Source organism: Mustela putorius, unplaced genomic scaffold (genome assembly GCF_011764305.1).
Source record: "Mustela putorius furo isolate JIRA1106 unplaced genomic scaffold, ASM1176430v1.1 tig00000580_pilon_pilon_pilon, whole genome shotgun sequence".
NCBI lineage: Eukaryota > Metazoa > Chordata > Mammalia > Carnivora > Mustelidae > Mustela > Mustela putorius.
The window spans coordinates 5,065,474-5,082,389 of NW_025421423.1; the positions used below are offsets into that span (position 1 = coordinate 5,065,474).

Consider the following 16,916-nt stretch of genomic DNA (forward strand, 5'->3'; position numbering starts at 1 on the left):
TTCTACTCGTAGGTTTCCTATAAAGATTAAATGAGCTAATGTGTACTTCGAAGAGAAAAAATATTAGACCAATCTTTATTATTATTATGTTAAATTCTATTTTCTTACCTCTGGGAAGAGCTGGCTATTCTCCTGAGAATCCATAACAATTTCCTGTATCCTTACAATTGCACATACACATTATATTAAGTAATTTATTTGTGTCTCTTCTTCTGTAACTAGACTGTGGGTTTCTTGAAGGACAGGGAGAGTCTTATTCATCTTTATAATTACCTTGATATTTAAGTGTCTGGCACATAGCAAACATTGGTCAAATGAATGGGTTCATTGTAAATTGCAGAAAGCGTCCCATATTAGGAAAATTAATTATTTTTAACCTACCACTTTGTTATTAGAAAATAGTCTGAATTCCTGAGGACTACCATATTTCAATTCAGATTAATTCAGTAATATTTATTGAGCATCTGCTATGCACCAGACACACAATCCCTCATCCTCAAAGAGTTTGTGGTTTCCTTGGGGAGACAGACATATACTCTAATAACCCAAAGACAGACAGACTGGAAAGCAGTATTATAGCCTAAGCATAGACTGCTGACCAGCTTGTGGCTTCCTCATGAGCACGGGCTCGGTGTCTCTGGGGACTGGCCTCCAGTAAAGGATGTTATGTATGCAGTGAGAAGTAGCAGTGAGATGACTTCCCCAAGAAAGAAGTGGAGCTCAGAGCGGAGCAGGAAGGTCCTGTTTGTTGGTTGGTGTTAGCACTCCTTTGTGGCTGGAACTGGATGACAGTTGTCTCTGAGTTGGCCTGTACCCTGAGACCTGCTCAGAAAGCGAAGGAATTGCATGTCATTATTGGGTCTTCTGACGGCTACCATTACCCTATCTTCATTCCCTGCTGCTTGCCAGAAGGAAGAGAATTAGTTTCTTGTATGTGCCCAAGAGACAGAACTGGGAACTGTAAAATCATAAACATAAAACATAAAGAAAAACTTTGTAATAGAACTATTTGATACTGGGACAAGTGGCTTTGAGAAGTTCGATTTATGGAGACTGGACGAACGCTGGGTACAGACAGGCTCAGGCATCTCACTGGGACCAGGCTTCCCCAGTGTTTGTGGGCATGAACTCCCTAAGCATCTTGTTAAACTGCACATTCTGATGAGGCTGGTTCAGGACAGGGTCTAAGATTCTGCATTTCTAGCAAGCTGCCAGGTGATGTTGATGTGGCTACTGTAGGGACCACACTTGAGTAGCAAGGGGCAATGAAAGCTATTGGTAATTGGGATTCTAGGAAATTAATAATAACCACCATTTAAAAATACCCAGTGCCAGGCAGTGTGCCAAGGGCTTTACATGTGCTCTTTGGTTTAATGTCGTTTAGTAAGTAGATTTGGAAGGACCTGGGATGGATTACAGCAGAGATGGGCAGCAGAGGGACCAGCCAGGAGCTGGTTGGAAACAATGTAGGTCATAGTTACAGAAGTCCTAGCCCAGAGGCAGTGAGATTGAGAGGAGGAGCTAAATGCAAGGCACATCACAGAGATGATAATCAGAGTTTTTGCGATGGATTAACTAACTATGATGGTCAGTGGGGAGGAGTCATTAGACATGGTTATGAGAGCAGTGGGGAGGTCCGCGAAATCCTTCATAGGTAAACTCAGAGAAGTAGCTGATTTGAAGAGGATGTTAATGAGTTGAGTTCTTAGACATAGAGGATACTTGCTAATAATTTTTAAGTACTTAACTCTATGCTGCCATTGTCCCAGACACTTCACATGTGTTAATTCATTTAAGTCTCACTACAACTCAAGGGGTAGCTATCCTTATCAGCCCTATTTTACAAATGTGGAAACAGACCCAAAGTAGCCAGGCTCATAAGTGGCAGAGCCAGGTTCTCCCTCTGGGAAATCTGGCTCCAAAGCTTCCAATGGGGTAGGTTTTAGAGTTTGTGAAGTTCTTTACCGTTGTGCCCTGCTCATTAACTCCCAACTTGTCTATTTATTCTGAGCAACCCACATGTTTAGTATCAGTTCATCGTATTTTACAGGTCATTGTTCCTCCATATATATATTCATTGAACAGATAGTTATTGGTGTCTCCTTTGTAGTATATATATACATAGTAGTGCTGCATGTATAAGAGTGGGCAAACACAGCCCATACCCCCATGGAGCTTACACTTAATGGAGGAGGCGGACGAGAGTCAGACAGTTGAGTTTTTAGACAGTTGAGTTTTTAGACATAGAGAATACTTGCTAATAATTTTATTACAGGGCGATATCTGATTTCGCCCTTTTATATCCTTCAGAGGGAAAAAAAATAGAACACTGTAGGAGAACATGATCTAAACTAGAGCAAAAAGGAAGGTCCCCTTGAAGAAATACTTGATTTGCAATCTACAGGATAAGTAGATCTTAACTAGGGAAAAAGGGGAAACCATGAGCATGGGCATTAATAGCTCTATTATTTCCCTCAATCTCTCCCTCTCTCTCCCTCTTTTCTCTCTTCTATTCCTTCCCTCTCCCCCTCCCTCCCTCCTCTCTCCTTCTCCCACCTCCCTCTGCCCTTATAGCTAAAATTGCATAGGAATTCAACAGTTTCTTTAGATACTAACACCACACAGGGCAGGGATAGGATCTGTTATCTGTCTGTTTTGTTCACTGCTCTACCCCCAATGACTATGACTATAACAATGCTAGGCACAGAATAGGCACTCAGTACATATTTGTCCAAAGAAGTAATTAACCACTTATATAATTAGGTACACAGAAAGTAGGAAGGGGCTATAGGAGTTATAGGGGCTGAATTCATCTCATGATGAAAAACATTCTCATATGTTCAAGGCATCCTGGTATAAAAGAAACATGTCTGGACTTGGAGCAAAAGAAATTAGCCATTAGCTAAATTTGACTATGGGCAAGTCACTTAACTCTCTGAGCCTGAGCCTTCTTATCTATTAAATAAAGATCATCTTTGTCCTGTCCAATTCACAAGGATATTGAGAGGGTGTGATAAAATAATCTAAGTAAAAGAGCAGAACATAAAGTGCTACCAAGTACATTGTTAATTTTTTTTAAGATTTTTTTTTTTAATTTAAGAGAGAGAGACAGTGAGAGAGAACATGAGAAGGGAGAAGGTCAGAGGGAGAAGCAGACTCCCCGTGGAGCTGGGAGCCCGATGCTGGACTCGATCCCCGGATTCCGGGATCATGAGCTGAGCCCAAGGCAGTTGCTTAACCAACTGAGCCACCCAGGCGACCCCTAAGCACTAGCTGGTGCTGGGCACTTTGTGACATCTCCACAGGGATTTTTGTCTTGGGTGGGAGTGTGAACTAAATGACTCAAATCCTTTCCGGCTCATATGTACTATGATTGTGACACATAAATCCATTACTTAGCCGTTTCTATAAGATGAGTCTTTAAGTTTTGGATAGAGAGAGCTGAGTTAAAATGCAAAAATATTTATAGTATGATGTAGTGTGATGTAGGTCAAAGAGCAAGAAATGCCAAAGAGCTTGTGTTCTTGTTTAATGGTGGACGAAGATCTTACAGTAAAATCTGTGTGTGATTCTCTAGGAAGGGGGAAATCCAAATGTCTGATTTCCCCAGGTTTGTTGAAGTCTCTGTCTGTCAGCACTGCAGCCATATTTAGCAGGCACTAAAGAGAAAGGAGGTCCCTTACACGAAAACATCAGTGATTGGGGTTTTCAGGAATTGCAGATTACTAGGAAGGTCCCTGCCACTCAGGGACTCTCTGGTGACTTGGAAATCTTGCTGGCTGCTGGCAGTAGTTTGCATGGAGACTGAATTTTATCTCAGCCCTTTTGAAAAGGTAAAGAAACCACAAATCCAGTAGCTGTTCAAAGCAACAAAGAAGGTGCCTTCGGCTTCTAACAGGAGTGTCTCTGAATTCCTCAAGGAATTTCAGGCCTAGGGTTGATCCAGCTGGCAGGGAGGTATCGATCTCCACTTGAATTCGCTGAATAAATAATGGTTGCCATAGTTATTGAGCAGTCACAACTGGTTGGAGAGCAGGGAGAACTCTGAGGCACCTTCTGTGAGTTTGGCCGTGAGAAAGTCTAGTTATTAGGTTCCATAATCAACCCCCTCCCCAAATCCAGTCAGCACTGTGCTCCATTTCTTTGCCTGAAGACAAATATGGGATCTTGAATATAACGCAAGACATGGGGCACTGGAAGGAAGGCAAAGTTGAAATCAATGGATTGGTATTTTATTCTGGGAAAAGCATCTCTCCCTGGGTTGTGAACCTAATTCGATATAGCTTGGTATTAATAGAATTTACTATCAGCAAGATGACTGTTTGATCATGTTACAGCTGGGAGAGAGACCAAATCCCAGATCATTCTAGGCTAGCAGTTTAATAGACAAACACTGCTAACTTGGAAATTTTAAAAGAAAGGAAAAGAGCTAAATGAGAAGCTCAGAAATATTCTCACTTTTCTGTTTCCTTTCACCCTTTTCTATATGCAGAAATAAAATTTGCATAGGTGTCATCACATCTTAGATACCATTTTATATTCTGTTCTTTCTTTAATGGGATACTTTATAGTTTTCCATGTTGCTTCACAGCCTTCCCATGTGTCCTTTCTGATGTTTACAGAATCTTCCATTATGTGCATATGCCATTTAGCAGTATCCCTATTCTTCTACCCCTTAACTTTTTCCCAGATTTTTTTTTTTTAACAGATACTGCTACCCCCAAATGTGTTCATGCATACAGTTTGGGTCTTCTTCTGAATTTTTCCTTCAGATAAATTCCCAAGAGCGGCATTACTTGGTCAGAGGCTATGAACATTTTACAGCTCTTGAAGTTACTGCCAAACTTGCAGTCTGCTTTTTTGCTGTGATGGGGCCAGGGGCGGGGTGGGGGTGGTGGGGAAAACTTTAAGAACACCGTTGCAGGCAGAATTTCTCTTGAAGGTCAGTCCTGGGTACATCTTTTGAGACTAAACAAAGGGGCTATGTATGCAGTAAAGATAAACGGAGAGGACAGGTTTGCACCTGGGCTGATTAGCTCACAGTTTTCTGGGAAAAGCAGACTTGTGCCCTGCAAAGCTTGGGAAGTAGGGAACTTTACTGCCTTTTGACTGACCCCACGGTTGCCAACCATTTGCCAGGCGGCAGGCACCATTGTGGGTGCTGACCATACCACGTGTGTAGCACACTGCAGCTGGCAGAAGGTCTTCAGGTAACATCATCTTAATTAAGCCTGACAATAATCCATGGAAGTAGATTTTATTATAATCATATTTTTCTTTCAATTTATTGTGCAATATTTAGGACACACAGAAAAGGGGGGCCCTGGCTGGCTCAGTCCATAGAACATGCAACTCTTGATCTCAGGGTTGTGAATTTGAGCCCTACATTGGGTCTACAGATGACTTAAAAAATAAAATCTTGGGGTGCCTGGGTGGCTTAGCCAGTTAAGTGTCCATCTCTTGATTTCAGCCCAGGTTGTGATCTCAAGGTTGTGAGATTGAGCCTCACGTCAGACTCAGTGCTGGGCATAGAGCCTGCTCAATATTCTCTCTCTCTCTCTCCCCTCTGCAACCCCCACCAAGCTCCCTTCCCCTGCTCTAACACACCCACGTACATATGCACGTGCACACTCTCTCTTTCTCTTAAAAAATAAAATAAAATCTTAAAAAAAGACACACAGAAGGAAATGAAGAATACAATAAAGACTTGTATGTCTACCTCCCTGTAATCCCCATTTTGCTAGAAGGACATTGAGCCTTAAAGAAATGAGGTCACATGGCTAGTAAGTAACAGAACCAGACCTGAAGCCCAGCTCTGTCTGGCTGCAAGTCCAGTGCCCTTTGCTCTATATTGTGGTGCACGGAGATGAGACGCCTGCAAGTTATAATCCAACCGAGATGCTGGCAGTTTTCATGGTTGTAGTTTAATGTAAATATGACACATCAGAGCCAGAAGGGACCTTAGAGGTCATTAAGTCTGACCTCCTTCTTTTTTTTTTTTTTTTTTTTTTTTTTTTAGAATTTATATATTTATTTGACAGAGAGGGATCACAAGTAGGCAGAGAGGCAGGCAGAGAGAGAGAGGAGGAAGCAGGCTCCCTGCCGAGCAGAGAGCCCGATGCGGGACTCGATCCCAGGACCCTGGGATCATGACTCGAGCCGAAGGCAGTGGCTTAACCCACTGAGCCACCCAGGCGCCCCTGACCTCCTTCTTTTAAAACAAGCCCTAAAGAGGGAGGGACTCACCCAGCTCCTACACAACAAGCCAGCCTGGGGAACAGTGCAGATCTCCGGGTCCCTCGGCCTGCTTTGATTTAGGGCAAGAGAAGAAATGCCTGGATCTTGCTTCATTTTACTAATTGACTATTTTTTTGTTTCTGTTTTAAGGAAATAACTTCCCTAACAAAAATTTCCCCAACTGAGGTTTAGGAGAATACTTATCTTGATGAGCATTGAGTAACATGTAGGATTAATGAATTGCTGAACACTTTTGTACACCTGAAACGAATATAAAGCGATATGTTAATTATACTGGAATTTTTAAAAAATTAAAATATATATATATATATATATACCCAACTGAAAAAAATAACTGAGAAAAACGAGACACCATTGCTTGATTTCCCTTTGGAAGAGTTATTGTTTTACATGTAAATATACTTAGAAATAAAAAAAATCCTGACTGAGATAAGTAGGGCCAAGCCCTTCTCTCAGGAAAGAGACTTTGGTATCTAATTGCTGAGGGAGAGCAAAGTGATTGGTACTGGATGCGAGTAAGTCCTTTCTGATTAGAGATGCAAAATCACTCTGGGGTAGGAGGACAAAATCTTTGGGACTTTGAGAAAATCACTTAAAATAAAATAGGAGATTATAATATTTAACATGGGGATCCTTTTATGTATTGTTTTATAAAACACGAGATACAGGTGTTCATGTCTTGCTACATTGTAAAATGCCTGCAGCGCCTCTTTCTGGGCCTCTTCCCTTCTCGTTGACTTTGCCATCTCCACAGCAGGAAGACGTGTATTTTGTACAGGACGCCAGGTGTAGGTCAATAGCTGTTTCAAGGGGGGCCACAAACAAGGAAAAGAAAAGCCAGATTCCTCTCAGTGCTGGTTAGCATGAAAACACAAGAAATGTGCTTTGTGCTGGATCTCATGGGGCAGCCTTTGCATTAGCAAATGGTACTAACAGGACCCCTCCCCCTCCACCTGTTAAGATGGGAACATTAATTCGTTTGCCTGGATGTGTTTCTCTATCACTCTGATAAAGAGTTGCTTCCTGACCAGGCTTTTGTAGGACGATGTATGCAAAGTAATTACCTCTCTGTCACTCATTCAGTGTGACTGTGTGCCAGGAACGGTGTGCTTCCCCTAAGCTGGTACTCCCAGAAACTGCCAGAAAATTAAGAACAATTATTATCTTCATTTTGTAAGGAAACTGGGGCTCAGAAATTAAGAGGCTAACTCAGGGGAACACAGTGAGGAAGTGGCAGGACTGGGATTCAAAGCCTGGTGCCGTTTGATACCAAAGGCTATGAGTGACCTCTAAGAGGGAGGCACTTGGATTGTAAAATGCCATCCCAACTGGTGGAAGAAGACATGGCCCTCTATTCAAGATTCAGAGCTTCTTAAGATGGGGATGCCTGGGGCACCTGGCTGGCTCAGTCAGCTGAGTATCTGCCTTCGGCTCAAGTCATGATCTCAGGGTCCTGGGATCGAGCCCCACATAGGGCTCCCTGCTCAGCAGGGAATCTTCTCTCTCTCTCTCTCTCTCTCTGCCCCTCCCCACCCCCACTCATGCTTTATCCCTCCCTATCTTTCTCAAATAAATAAATAAAATCTAAAAAAAAAAAAAAATGAGTTGCCTGGTTGGCTCAGTCGGTACAGCATCTGACTCTTGATCTCAGGGTCATGAGTTCAAGCCCCATGTTGAGTGTGGAGCCTACTTTTAAAAAAAGAAAAAAGCAAAAACAGAAAACAACAAACATCTTAAGATGTCACCACCTCCTCAACTTGTCCTTTTCTCTCCTTCTGCAGAACGTCATGGGTTAAAAGAACCAAAGAGAGTGGAGGAGCTATGCAACAAGATCACAAGCAGCTTGAAAGACCACCAGAGTAAGGGACAGGCCTTGGAGCCCAGCGAGCCCAAGGTCCTGGGCGCGCTGGTGGAACTGCGCAAGCTCTGCACCCTGGGCCTCCAGCGCATCTTCTACCTGAAGCTGGAAGACTTGGTGTCTCCACCTTCCATCATCGACAAGCTCTTCCTGGACACCCTGCCTTTCTGAACAGGAGCAGCCAGAGCGGGGAGCTGCCTCAGTGGCCAGCACCTTCTTGCTAAGCAGCAGAGGAATGGGTCTGGACACCTACCGTTTTCTGTCCTTCCTTAAGAGGAGAAGCAGCTCCTGTAGAAAAGACTTTTTTTTTTCTTTCTGGCACTTTTCCTTACAACCTAAAGCCAGAAAACTTGCAGAGTATTGTGTTGGGGTTGTGTTTTATATTTAGGCTTTGGGGTTGGTTGTGGGAGGGGAGGGTATAGTTCATGAGGGTTTTCTAAGAAATTGCTAACAAAGCACTTTTGGACGATGCTATCCCAGCAGGAAAAAAAAAAAAAAAAAAGGATAATACAACTGTTTTAAAACTTTCTGGGGAATACAATTATAGTTGCTTTGTATTTAAAAACAAGAACAGCCAAGGGTTGTTCGCCAGGGTAGGAGGTATCTTGACGTTGATCTTTAGAATACACTTCCTGTATCAAGGGTATATATGTGATGCAAATGAGGCAGAAATTCTCTCTTCTTAATTTCTCTCTTCCTTTATTTTATTTTAACAAAAGGTGAAAGATGACAATTACCTAGAAATCAGACATAGCAAAATGATAACGGCTGTTCGTTTCCATATACAAGTGCAATTTTTAAAGTGCTGTCTTGCTGAGTCGTGTTTATTAACTCTCCTTTATTTCGTATGGAGATAAAAAAAGGAGGCAGTCGTGTTGGCAAATGACACATGTTAATTTTCCTAGCGAGGCTTTTTCCATCTGTAGAACCCTTCTGAGGTACAGTCCATCCAAGACTTTGGGTCATTTTAAATGGATCCAGATCTTTGTCCAGCTGTCCTGCAAGGGGCTCAGATCACAAAATAGAATGCATACAGCCATCTCAGCTGCGTTCTGTCAATCCAGACAGAGTTCCCTAAACTTGCTTCAGTTAATAGCAGCTGACCGACACGTTCATTCACAAGCCCCAGGAGCTTTCAGTGAGTCTCAAGCGTATGATCCCTAAATAAGAACATGCAAAGAAGTAGGAACTGATCATACAGGGTAAACACCAGAGGTAACAAGATTTTTTAAATCTATATAATTTAATTTCTGTTGTTGATTACAAAGACAATTTTGGAGAGCAAGCGAGTCTTATTTTAAAAAATAATAGTATGAATGTGACTACTAGACAGGATTAGTGGGCTGCGTTTCAACATTCCGTGTTCGTACTCCCTTTTGTATGTTTATACTGTCGATGCCATATTACTATGAGATAATTTGTTGCATAGTGTCCTTATTTGTATAAACATTTGTATGCACGTTCTATTGTAATAGCTTTGCCTGTATTTACTGCAAGACCACCAGCTCCTGGAAGCTGAGTTACAGAGTACTTAAATGGGGTGTTCACAGTGACTTGGATACACCAATTAGAAATTAAATAAACAAATATATATATAAATATAGCAGGTTACATATATATATATATTTATAATGTGTCTTTTTATTAACCATTTGTACAATAAATGTTACTTCCCATGCAGTTATTTTATGATTCATTTGCAGTGACTTTTAAGGCAGTACTGTTTAGCACTTTGATATGAAAATTTTGCTTATGTTTTGCTAAATTCGAATAATGTTTGAAGATTTTTAGGTCTAAAAGTCTTTATATTATATATTCTGTATCAAGTCAAAATATCTTTGGCCATTTTGCTAAGAAACAAACTATGAATGTGAAACTGATGTCACAGTAGTTTCTGTTAGCTTTAAATCATTTTTGCTTTAGTCTTTTTCAAGAAAAAAATAACAAAACTATGCTGTTTATATTGTCATTAAATTATACAATCAAACAAATGCCAAATGAATTGCCGAATTGCTGCAAAGGATAACCCAGATAGCAAAGCATATGTTTTTCCCCCCACCAAGAGTCATTCTGATATTTGATTATGTATTATGTTTGTGTGTGCTTTTATGGAAGATTATTATTTTTATATCCAGGTGATAGGGTCTGCAATGTTGGGCTCTTGGGACATTAGACTTGTCAACTGCTCCCCCACCCCTTCAAAACTCATAGAGGAGAAAACTGGGACCCAGAGAAAGAAAAAATTGCCCAAGGTCCAACAGGCTAGTACCAGAACCAAGACTAGGACCTAATTCTCCTTTCCATAGTGTTTTTTACTCAACTTATTGCATCTATAGGAAAACAGGCTTTTAAAAATAACCACTAATATTTACATTTTACCTGATAACCATAAGTAGTACTTTTGCATTAATTTTTTTTGAGCTTATATACAAACATAATAAACATTATTAAATATCAGGAAAGCTAACATTTTGTACAAGGTAGCTTTGGACCAAATTCAAATTGAATTTGAATAAATTAGAAATGCTGTGCATACATAACCCTTTTGTGCACCATTAGTATTGGAAAGTTATTCCTTGTTTTCTGTCATGTCCATAAAAGAAAACAAACAGAAAAATCACAGCCCTGGAGAAACGCTGTTACTTTTCATTTTTAAACCTATCAGATTAAAGGAAAAGACTTTTTAGCCGTGATTGGTTGGCAGGAATGAAGGTTTTTAGTTATAGGTCCAGACACTAGTGTTGAAAATAAAGGTTATAGCCAGTGTTCTTCTGTCTTCCATAGTTGTAAGAACTATGAGAGCCTCCCACATAATCCATCAATTCACCTCTCTTCTTTTGTCTTAACGTTGACACACAAGTTTATACATATAGAGTGGATGACCAAACTAGCTCAGAAGAGGACAGCAAGAATTAAAGCAGGTGATTCTTCCCTTGTGGGAGAGCTCTCTCAGTGAGAATATGCCTTCTATGGGCAGAAATCAGGAATCCACCAGCTGTTAATGGAGAGTGCCTTGCTTTCATTTCAGACAGCAGAGTTTTCCAGAGTTTCTCTGCTCTTCTAACAGCATTGCTCCTTAGTGTGTGTTAACCTGTGGTTTGAAAGAAATGCTCTTGTACATTAACAATGTAAATTTAAATGATTAAATTAAATTACATTTTATCAGTGGCTACCGGTGTGTTGAATAAGCATGCTTCATTTAACAGTATTCTCTTCATCATGTATAAAATGGTATTTGCTGTGAGCTCTTAAACACATCCACAAATGGATTTTTTTAAAGGCTTACTAATGCTGAAAAATTAATAGGCATTCTGGATTGGAAATATATTAAAACTCACTGATTGGGAAGAAGGACATTCTAAATTCAATAACCGTGTATTGACTACTTCCTGTGGACAAAGCACTGCTGTGTGCTCTAGGAGATACAAACATGCAGAGTGTTTGAAGCTATTTTCTTTCATATATATATGTGTGTGTTTGTGTGTATATACATACATATATGAATATGAAATATATATATTTAATAGAGCCTAAAATATTCTTTAAGGGTATGAAGGATTCATTCTTATATCAAGATTTTACAAGAATCAGGATTCGAGTTCTCCACGATTGATCAGTACTCTTTGCCTTTGCCTTTTTGCTGACACCATTATCCTACATTGCCTAGAAAGCCCTCTTTGTGGGCAATGCAAATGCAACTTTCCTTCAACTCTGCCCCAAACATCATATATTCAGGATTAGGGCAAATGTATTACTTGTGTGTGCGCTGACGCGTCCAAAAAAGAAATGTGGAGCTCTACTTAGTTCATCAGTTCATACACAAAGAATTTTCTGTGGCATCTAAGTGCTATATTCAGTCTAGGGGCCAACCCTTCTTCTTGCTTCTCAGCGGTGCCTTCATTTCCTGAACTATATACAGTGTGATTAGTAAGAAAAGAATGAGAGATATGGTGGAGCTCCATCTTGCATATGGATTTAAATACAGGTGCTTAGCAAAAGTGCACTCCAGAGGCAGAAGTCTGGTTTGAACGAGGAGGGAGGTGGGAAATTCAGGACTAAATAAGGGGCAGATGTCTGTAGTTGAAATTTCCTAAGTTCAGTGCACAAACACAACAAAGGAAGCTAATTGTTACCTTTTTTTTTAATCGGATGCACAGTTTAGTGATGTTAAGTACATCCCCACTGTTGTTTAACCAATGGCCAGAGCTCTTTTCATCTCACACAACTGAAATTCTGTAGCCATTAAAAAAGAATCACCAAGGGGGAGGAGCAAGATGGCGGAGGAGTGGGAGACCTAATATCATCAGGTCCCTGGATTTCAACTAGATAGTTATCAAACCATTCTGAACCCCTACAAACTCAAGAGGAGGTCAAAGGGAAGAAGAGCAGCAATTGCAGGAACAGAAAAGTGACCACTTTCTGGAAGGTAGGACATGCAGAGAAGTGAATCTAAGGCAATACACAGGAAGATAGACCATGGGGAGAGGGGCTGCCTCCCAGCAAGCGGTGGAGCAGCAGAGCATAAAATCAGAACTTTTTTAAGGCTGCTCCATTGAAGGACATTGCTCCAGAGGCTAAGTAGGGGGCAGAGCTGTCATGGAGACAGTATGGCCTCAGAACCTGCCGGGTCACAGAAAGACCAGGGGTGTCTGAGTGTGGCAGAGCTGCCAGGTATCATAGCAGGGAGGCTGGCTGCAAAGAGCCGAGGAGTGAGCTCTCAGCTTGGTGTTACCTTAAACTGTGATTCCAGGCACAGTTCAACCACTGCTCTTTGAGCAGGGACCCCACAAGCGGCAGATCCGGAAAGACCCCCTCCTTCCTCCTCCAGGAGAAGGAGCACAGGAGTGTGCATCAGGAATCTGCTAGGTTTGGGGACTCCAAACGGGACCATGGACCAGAGATAGAAATTCTCGGTCACAGGCTGGGTGAGCACAGAGTGCAGCTGGAGACCAAGGAGACAGGAGGGATTGACTGCTTTTCTCTGGGGTACACAGAGGAATGGGTCCTGAACTCTCGGCCCCTATGGGCTGGATATTGGGAGGCCATCATTTTCATTCCTGTCCTCCAAAGCTCTATGGAAATATTCAGGGAACAAAAGCTCCCAGGGTGAACTCGAGCACATTACAGCCCAGCCCCTGGCAAGGGTGGAGCAGTTCCACCTCGGGCAAAGACATTTGAGAATCAGGGCAACAAGTCCCTCCCCCAGAAGATCAACAAGAACATCCAGCCAGACCAAGTTCACCAATCAATGAGAACTGCTAAACTTTAGACCTATAGGAATACAGCCCATAGAATTCATGGCTATCCCCCCATGATTCTTTAGTCTTTCAAAGTTAATTTTTTTAATTTATTTTTCTTATTCTATTTTTTTATTTTTCCTCTTTCCTATTTTAACATTTTTAACTATTTTATCTTATCAATACCTTTTAAAAATCTTTTAAATTTTTTATTATTATAGTCATATTCTACCCCTTCATTGTATTTAACCTTATTTTTTGTATACATTTAGGTTTTTCTTTCTTTGAATTTTGGTATAAAGTTTCTTGTAATAGATCAAAATATACCCTAAATCTAGCATATGGCTTTGTTCTAGTCTCTAGCCTGATCATACTCTTTCCTCTTTTTTTTCTTTTTTCAGCTGACTTCTCATCTTATCAATTCCTTTTTTAGAATCTTTTTAAATTTTCATCTTTATAGACTTATTCCATCTCTTTGTCATGTTTACCCTTATTTTTGTATATACATAAGATTTTCTTTCTTTAAAATTTTGGGAGAAAGTTTCTTCTAACAGACCAAAATACATCCAAAATCAAATGTGTGGCTCTGTTCTATTCATATATATATATATATATATATATAGGCATCAGGGAAGTACAATGAAAACAATTTTATATTATATATATATATATTATATTATATATTATATTATATATATATAAACAATTTTATATTATATATTATATTATATATAATATATAATAATATATTATATTATATTATATTATATTATATATAATATTATAGGCCTCTTCTGATTTGGTTAGTATATGTTTTTCTGGGGTTGTTGCTACCCTTTTAGTATTTTGTTCTCTCATTCATCTGTTCTTATCTGGATAAAATGACAAGGTGGAAAAACTCACCTCAAAAAAAAAAAAGAACAAGAGGCAGTACCAATGGCTAGGGACCTAATCAATACAGACATTGCTAATATGTCAGAACTAGAGTTCAGAATGATGATCATCAAGGTGCTAGCTGGGCTCGATAAAAGCATGGAAAATACAGGAGAATCCCTTTCTGGATAAATAAAAGAACTAAAATCTAACCAAGTTGAAATTTAAAAAGTTATTAATGAGATGTACTAAAAAATGGAGGCTCTTACTGCTAGGATAAATGAAGCAGAAAAGAGAATTAGTGATATAGAAGACCAAATGACGGAGAATAAAGAAGCTGAGAAAAAGAGAGATAAACATGGGCGCCTGGGTGGCTCAGTGGGTTAAGCTGCTGCCTTCGGCTCGGGTCATGATCTCAGGATCCTGGGATCGAGGCCCGCATTGGGGTCTCTGCTCAGCAGGGAGCCTGCTTCCCTCTCTCTCTCTCTGTCTGCCTCTCTGTCTACTTGTGATCTCTCTCTGTCAAATAAATAAATAAAATCTTTAAAAAAAAAAAAAGAGAGAGATAAACAACTACTGGATCACGAGGGGACAATTCAAGAGATGAGTGATATCATATGAAAGAAAATTTTTAGAATAATTGGGAGCCCAGAAGAAGAAGTGGGGTTGGGGTGGGGGGGTAGAAGGTATATTGGAGCATATTATAGCAGAGAATTTCCCTAATTTGGTGAAGGGAACAAGCATCAAAATCCAGCAGGCACAGAGAATATCCCTCAAAATCAATAAAAATAGGCCCATACCCCATCCTCTTATAGTAAAACTTACAAGTCTCAGAGACAAAGAGAAAATCCTGAAAGCAGCTCAGGACAGGAGGTCTGTAACCTACAACAGTAGAAATATTAGATTGCCAACAGACCTATCCACAAAGGATAGACCTATCCTGGCAGGCCGGAAAGGACTGGCATGATATATTCAGAGCACTAAACGAAAAAAGTATGCAGCCAAGAATACTATATCCTGCTAGGTTGTCATTGAAAATAGAAAGAGAGATAAAAAGCTTCCAGGACAAATAAAAACTAAAATTAAAAGAATTTGCAAACGCCCTTCAGGAAATATTGAAAGGGGTCTTCTAAGCAAGGAGAGAGCCTGAAAGTAACAGACCAGAAAGGAACAGAGACAATATACAGTAACAGTCACCTTACAGGCAATGCAATGGCACTAAATTCATATCTTTCAGTAGTTACCCTTAATGTAAATGGGCTAAATGCCCCAATCAAAAGACATGGGGGTGGGTCAGAATGGATAAAAAAAAAAAGAAGACCCTCTGATTTGTATTTCCCTGATGCCCAAAGAACAAATGATCCAATCAAGAAATGAGGATTTCTTCAGAAGACATCAACAGACATTTCTGCAAAGAAGACATCCAAATGGCCAACAGACACATGAAAATGTGCTTAACATCACTCGGCATCAGGGAAATACAAATCAAAACCACAATGAGACACCACCTCACACCAGTTGGAATGGCTAAAGTTAACAAGTCAGGAAACGACAGATTTTGACAAGGATGTGGAAAAAGGGTTACCCTCCTACACTGTTGGTGGGAATGCAAGCTGGTGCAGTCACTCTGGAAAACAGTATGGAGGTTCCTCAAAAAGTTGAAAATAGAGCTACCCTACAACCCAGCAATTGCACTACTGGGTATTTACCCTAAACATACAAATGCAGGGATCCAAAGGGGCCTGTGCACCCAATTGTTTATAGCAGCAATGTCCACAATAGCTAAATTATGAAAAGAACCTAAATGTCCATCAAAAGATGAATGGATAAAGAAGATATGGTGTATATATAAAATGGAATACTATGCAGTCATCAAAAAACAAAACCCTGCCATTTGCAACAACATGGATGAAACTAGAGGGTATTATGCTAAGCGAAATTAAGTCAATCAGAGAAAGAGAATTATCATATGATCTCTCAGATATGAGGTATTTGAGAAGCAGGGCAGGTGATCATAGGGGGTAGGGAAGTTAAAAATGAAACAAGATGGGACCAGGGAGGGAGACAAACCGTAAGAAACTCTTAATCTCAAGAAACTCTTAATTTCCCATGGAATCTTGGCTGTCAATAGCTGTCCTCCTTTGGACTTGAAAACCACCTCTCCACATTCACTAAACCCATAATGAACAGCCTCATCCCACCCAGAATTTACTTTTGCTGTCCCTGCAGAGAGATGTTAGAGCATAACAGAAAACCAAGCTGTCCTTAAGCATCACAGGATTGTTCTCTTCCTAGCAGCCTGGCCTGTATTTGCCCATTGAATATAATGTGTCTCCTAACACACTTTCTACCTTTGATTCCTAAAATCCTCATTTCTTCACCCTCACCATCTCATCCTTGTTCATTTTTTCCTTCCAGTTTCTAGCCAATTTTTCAGAATCACACAAAACATTTTTATGTGTATATATAGAAAAAAACACATGTAAGTATACTACCTAACAAACCTACTTGTGTATGTTTCATTGTCCATTTACACATACTTAAGGTTTCTCTTATTTTAAAAAATAAAGAGTACATCCTTTATATTTATATTTTTGCTTTTTTATACTGCCAGGATTCCATGGGAAATTAAAATAATATAAAATTGGAAAAATAAAACTGATTAAAAAGAACAAAGTAAAATATATACA

At 40.0% G+C, this 16,916-nt stretch overlaps 1 protein-coding gene across 3 annotated transcripts in view; it reads left to right on the forward strand.

Annotated features, from left to right (window-relative positions):
* The window catches only part of NR4A3 (nuclear receptor subfamily 4 group A member 3), a 38,340-nt gene extending 27,056 nt beyond the window's left edge, over positions 1-11,284 (forward strand). For all 3 annotated transcript variants that reach the window (XM_045081626.1, XM_013053810.2, XM_045081627.1), the window contains one exon: positions 8,040-11,284. In XM_045081626.1, the coding sequence (XP_044937561.1) occupies positions 8,040-8,287 (248 nt within the window). In that variant the 3' untranslated portion in view covers positions 8,288-11,284. The remainder of the gene's footprint in view (positions 1-8,039) is intronic.
* Positions 11,285-16,916: the final 5,632 nt, after the last annotated feature.